At 44.2% G+C, this 6,059-nt stretch overlaps 1 protein-coding gene across 2 annotated transcripts; it reads left to right on the top strand.

Annotated features, from left to right (window-relative positions):
• Positions 1 to 492: 492 nt before the first annotated feature.
• Positions 493 to 5,767, top strand: dusp12 (dual specificity phosphatase 12). Of its 2 annotated transcripts, none has more exons than XM_079285661.1 (8): positions 493 to 698; positions 1,285 to 1,549; positions 2,967 to 3,080; positions 3,326 to 3,444; positions 3,574 to 3,661; positions 3,852 to 3,943; positions 4,931 to 5,010; positions 5,150 to 5,767. In XM_079285661.1, exons 2-8 carry the CDS (start codon positions 1,287 to 1,289, stop codon positions 5,291 to 5,293), a joined length of 900 nt encoding a protein of 299 aa, XP_079141787.1. In that variant the 5' UTR covers positions 493 to 698; positions 1,285 to 1,286; the 3' UTR covers positions 5,294 to 5,767. The 2 variants fall into 2 exon arrangements, with proteins under 2 accessions (XP_079141787.1, XP_079141786.1); XM_079285660.1 differs by having other exon boundaries at positions 1,252 to 1,549.
• Positions 5,768 to 6,059: the final 292 nt, after the last annotated feature.

Raw genomic sequence — 6,059 nt, 5'->3', positions numbered from 1 at the left:
AGTGACACCATATTCTGCTTAAAAGTGGAAACGTAACTAGTAGGCCTATGATGTACAGTAACAGTTATCTAGCATATAAACAATATGGGTTTGAGCAACCAAACGGCTCATGAGAAATCAGAAAATTCTATCAAAAACAAACCAAGCTTTGAAAATTGTCTTTGAAAACAATGATATACGTGGTAAGCCTGTGACATGAAAAGTGGCACCGCACAAAACCTGGATTGGCCCCCTAATGCAGCCCCCCCTAATATGGCCTTGGAGGGGGCTGCAACCCTTTTAGACACGCCTCTGCCAGTAGCCTATCCTGTCAATTCAGCACATCAATAACATGACTGCTAACATTTGTGACCCTATATAACAACTATTTAGCTTCCATTTTCGGTAAAATATGTCAAAATAAAGTTAAAACCTGATGGGTCGCATGTAACTCCGGAACTAAAGAGCCCGCCTGTTTGTTTCCGCCCGGACAGTGTCAGACGAACCAAACACCTCAGTCGAAGCATGAGTGAAAGATGCTTCAGACTTAACGTTCTGAACTGTCTCTGCCTCAGTGACCACACGTTTTTTCTTTTGTATCGAGCTCGGTTTCCTGAGTTGTTGCAGTCAGTTGTTTTTTACTCAGTCAGTGCGTCACGTGTTGAACGCAGCGAGCAACCGAAGCAGCAGAGAGCTCAAACAAGCGGCAGGCTAACGAGGTGAGCTAACTACCGCATCCTCAGGCTGTCATCGTTATAGAGATGGCATGAGCAAAATGTTGAGGTCCAAGTCAAGTCAGACCCCTTTTTGTCATTTTATCAGTTCTTTCGGCTTTATAGAGGACCAGTCTCCTACTTCATCAGGCGTGTAGCTAAAAAACACACCACTTCAAAGAGCATGTATACAAACAGCAGTGAACAGCAGTGCTAGGAGAGGACGAGGAGCCATAGACTAATACAGTGACCCGCCCCATTAGCAACAACAATATGTAAAAACATGGAATTTGTAAATAAAAAATGTGCATAAATAAGAAATAAAGGAATGTTACTGCAAAGTAAAAGTAACGCAGCATTGTCAAGAATGAAATCTTAAAAATAAAAAAATTGTATTACTATTTTCTAATTACCATGTATTGATACTTTTTATCAGTCTGTTTATTTTTTTACATTTTATAACCAAAATACCTAACACAAAATCATAGAAAGAACCAAAAAATTAAGGTTTTTTCATTTAATTACATTTTAATACCTGAACTTTTTTTTTTTAAACCAGGCATTAGGGTCAGCTCTGTGTCTGTCTCTGCAGGCATGCTCCTGGTGGACCCCGGTTTGTACATCGGCACTGCGGCCGACCTGAATGACAGCCAGGCATTGTCCGACGCAGCTGTCACTCACATCCTGTCCGTGGACTCTGTGGACCCCGCCCCTCTGATTCCTGCTGATGGGGGCTTCCGCAGGAAGTGGGTCAATGTTCTGGATGAGGTGACCTCTGACCTCCTGAGTCACATGGACGACTGCTTCCTGTTCATTCAGGAGGCTGTGGATGGAGGCAGAGCTGCACTTGTTCACTGGTAAGGGGTCAGAGGTCAACAGGATGCCTCTAGATTGGTTTCCATTAAGTGTAATACTTCAACCCTGTGTTTATCAATCAATTGATCAAATGATTAATAAAGACTAGTGACCAATACACATGTATACATATACGTATGTACACTCACCGGCCACTTTATTCGGCACACCTGTTCAATTGCTTGCTAACACAAATAGCTAATCAGCCAACCACATGGCAGCAACTCAATGCATTCAGGCCTCTAGACGTGGTGAAGATGACTTGCTGAAGTTCAAAGCGAGCATCAGAATGGGGAAGAAAGGGGATTTAAGTGACTTTGAACGTGGCATGGTTGTTGGTGCCAGACGGGCTGGTCTGAGTATTTCAAAAACTGCTGATCTACTGGGATTTTCATGCACAATCATCTCTAGGGTGTACAGAGAACGGTCTAAAAAAGAAAAAATATCCAGTGATGTCGATGAAAATGTCTTGTTGATGTCAGAGGTCAGAGGAGAATGGGCAGAGTGGTTGGAGATGATAGAAAGGCAACAGTAACTCAAATAACCACTCGTTACAACCGAGGTATGCAGAACACCATCTCTGAACGCACAACACGTGGAACCTTGAAGCAGACGGGCTACCGCAGCAGAAGACCACACCGGGGGCCACTCCTGTCAGCTAAGAACAGCAAACGGAGGCTACAGGCTCACAGGCTCACCAACATGTGACAATAGAAGATCAGAGAAACGTTGCCTGGTCTGATGAGTCTCGATTTCAGCTGCCACATTCAGATGGTAGGGTCAGAATTTGGTGTAAACAACATGAAAGCATGGATCCATCCTTACTGTAGCAACGGTTCAGGCTGCTGGTGGTGGTGTAATGGTGTGGGGGATATTTTCTTGGCACACTTTGGGCTCCGTAGTAACAATTGAGCATCGTTTAAACTCCACGGCCAACCTGAGTATTGTTGCTGAGCATGTCCATCCCTTTATGAGCACAGTGGACCCATCTTCTGATGGCTACTTCCAGCAGGATAATGCACCATGTCACAAAGCTCAAATCATCTCAAACTGCTTTCTTGAGCATGACAATGAGTTCACTTCAACAGAGCACCTTTGGGATGTGGTGGAACGGGAGATTTGCATCATGGATGTGCAGCCGACAAATCTGCAGCAACTGCGTGATGCTATCATGCCAATGTGGACCAAAATATGTGAGGAATGTTTCCAACACCTTGTTGAATCTATGCTACGAAGAATTGAGGCAGTTCTGAAGGCAAAGGGGTCCAACCCTGTACTAGCAAGGTGTACCTAATAAAGTGGCCGGTGAGTGTATGTGTATGTGTGTGTGTGTGTGTGTGTGTACATACATGTCTATTTACATAAACTGGATAAATTTACATTGTCAATAGAAGTGTGTGTGTTGTGTGTATTTGTCAGTCAGGCCGGTCGGAGTCGCAGTGCCGCCATCATTACTGCTTATATAATGAAGAGATACCGGCTGGGTTTCACTGAGGCTTACCACAGACTGAAGACCGCCAAACAGGACGTACAGTAAGTGTGTGTGTGTTTCTGTTCCTGCACTGCTTCTTGAATCTATTTGATTCAATGACGGGCTAAAGTGCCTGAAAGTGTGTCTGTAGTGTGTGTTTCTACTGTTTTAACTCGATCTGCATCTCTATCTGGATGTTGTATGCACCTGTGAATTGGGCGTACTGACCCTTTCAGAGTGCTTTGTCAGAATGGATGTCCTCATCAGATGCGGGAGAGATGATTGACAGCCGGTGGGTGTGTTTCAGGGTCAACAGTGGTTTTGAGGAGCAGTTGTGTCTGTACGAGGCCCTGCTGTGTGAAGTGGACACCTCCAGTCCTCTGTACAAACAGTACAGACTGACCAAGGTCATGGAGAAGTACCCTGGTAACCACACACACACCACATCCTTTGATTCAAACGTGGCAGACATGTAGCCAACACACTCTTTTCTTACACGGGTTCATTATTTGTGTTTTGATTTCCAACATTTTTTCTCTTGATGTGTGTGAGCAGAGTTGCAGCACATCCCGAGGGAGCTGTTTGCCGCCGACCCCGCCCACTCCAGCTCCTCTGAGGCGTCCTATCGCTGCAGGAAGTGCAGGTGAAAGGTGGACGAGTTTACACAGTGGCTGAATGGAGCAACGTTTTCTATTGATGCTCATGAGTTCATGTCAAAGACCTTGAATGTCATATTCTTACTGTATTTCTTTCATCACTTGGGCTTCAGCAATAATTAGCAGCAATTGAGGAAATACACATCCTGACTCCATCTCCGTACTCCTCCTCTGCAGACGAGCTCTGTTCCGTGGCTCCAGTATTCTCAGTCACCCTGTAGGAGAAGGAGCGCCAGCCTTTGGTCACAGGAAGTCCAGTCACCGCACTGGTAAGAACACAACCATGCTGTTCATCCAACTCATTTAGAACTGTGAGGCGGAACGCAGAGGCAGAGCTCCAGCCCGAGGAGACAGGATCCGTAGGTCCATCAACCTACTTAGAAATCATAAGAAAACAGGATGCTCCATACAACTCAGAACATTTCGTTTTCCTCAGTGATAGTTATGTGTACATCCATGGGTACACTGCAAAACTGCTCATAGCTAATTAGACAGTTTAAAGGTGCACATTTTCTAAAATGTACACAAATATAGGCTTAAAAAACAGGGCTCAAGTTAACTCTCTTAGTCCATGGCAGCATTACACCTCCTGCCTACATCCATCACATTATGGGAGTTGTAGTTCCAGAACTTAGACTACGATTATCCCCCAAATAGAAGTCTGGCAAATAATAATGCCAACAATCACATGAATATATAAACTTTTGTTAAATGTTGTTTACCAACAATATTCAAATGTTCCAGAACATTTAGGAGCTGTTCTGTAGCCTTCCGTCATATCTCATGATCTTCATCAGCAGATGGAGTTTGCCAAATAGGACAACTTTCTTTGCACGGCAGCTGAATTCTCGCGGTATCACAAGATCACACTGAAATCCCGCTCGTCGGGCTTCGAGTAATGCGATCGTGTCCGAACCACAGTGGTTTGGACCAATCAGAGAGCTGTGAAGATCGACTGGCATCTAGGGGTGTGGTTTAGGTGTGCGTGACGCAACTCGGAAAGGCAACTGTTCGTTAAAGCAATAACGGTTCCCAAAGAAATGCTGCATCAGTTCTATCAGATCTGGAGAGTTTTGATCCATTGAAAGAAGAGCAAAGAACGACACTGAAGGCTTTTCTCTATGTGGAAAAGATGTTACGATTATTTTGAGGTTTTTACATATACTTTCTTATGTACAGCATATATACTGTACATAACCTCTTTGGCGGAGGTAATAACAGCCTTCTATTTTGGTGTCATGAAACATGTTGTCTAGGAGAAGTCCAGTGTACGTCTTACTTCATCGAACCTGTGCAGTGGATGGAACAGGCTTTACTCCGAGTGATGGACGGACAGGTAACGCGCACACTGGACAGGAAGTACAGATATTCATTGGTATAAAATACTTCCATAGGCGTTCCTTGCCTCACCCCGCCTGATCTGATCTTCCCTCGTGTGTGTGTGTGTGTGTGTGTGTGTGTGTGTGTGTGTGTAGCTGCTGTGTCCTAAGTGTAGCTCTAAGCTGGGCTCATTCAGCTGGTGTGGTGATCAGTGTTCGTGTGGTCGCTGGGTCACTCCCGCCTTCCAGCTGCACCGCAACAGAGTGGACGAGATCCGACAGCTCAACGTGCAGAAATAACATTTCATCACTGCAGGATGTTCTTGTGTGACGTTATAAGTCAAGCCGGCTTGTACAGATGCTTGCTTACTCACAGCAGAATTTAGTTTTTCAGAATGTCAGGTGGCCTTTCAAATGGACTGTTGCAAATTGCAATATTTTACAGGTAGCGAATATTGGAATTGCGTTCATCGAGACAGAAGCAGGACTCCAAAGACATGATAATGTTGCTCCTTAAATGCTGGATGTATAAATATGCATCTGCTGGCTAACAAGCCATATCAACTTAAAAGATACTATGTCAATTTTGTGTTGATAGCTTGTTTCCGCTGCCCCCAAGTGGCCAAATTAAAAATCTGTTATTAAATATTTAAAGCTGCATTGACTGGTGGTGGTTGTTGTTGTTGTTGTTGTTTGTGGCCACTTGGTAAGCGTTCAGTTGACTCAAGTGTCACTAAAAGGGAATTTTATACCACAGCTAATATTTCACTGCAAGAAGGATCCCCCTAGACCAAGGGTCTTCAATGTTTTTCAGGCCAAGGGCCCCCAAACTGATAGAGATGGAGCAGGGACCCCCGACTATATATATTGTATAAAATTGTGTTTTATATTTAAAGTGGGCCTAGTGCCATGTATAAACATACCTCTTTATTGTGCATTCAATGCTATTCAAAGCTATTCAAATACACAGGTTCATATATTCATGTTTGTATGATAAACATGTGCAAGGTACAGTGAGTAGGGAGGCCGTGTCACTGCCATTTATAAACACCTTGTCAGCTGATAC

This window comes from Melanostigma gelatinosum (genome assembly GCF_949748355.1).
Source record: "Melanostigma gelatinosum genome assembly, chromosome: 15".
Classification (NCBI taxonomy): Eukaryota; Metazoa; Chordata; class Actinopteri; order Perciformes; family Zoarcidae; genus Melanostigma; species Melanostigma gelatinosum.
This window is presented reverse-complemented; position numbering and strand designations above follow the sequence as displayed.

Bases quoted from the DNA above. Each gene is read 5' to 3' on its own strand.
- dusp12 (XM_079285661.1), top strand. From the start codon at position 1,287: ATGCTCCTGGTGGACCCCGGTTTGTACATCGGCACTGCGGCCGACCTG. The intron at 3,662-3,851 runs GTGAAAGGTGGA...CCTCCTCTGCAG, and splicing joins TATCGCTGCAGGAAGTGCAG to ACGAGCTCTGTTCCGTGGCT. The intron at 3,944-4,930 runs GTAAGAACACAA...CATGTTGTCTAG, and splicing joins GAAGTCCAGTCACCGCACTG to GAGAAGTCCAGTGTACGTCT.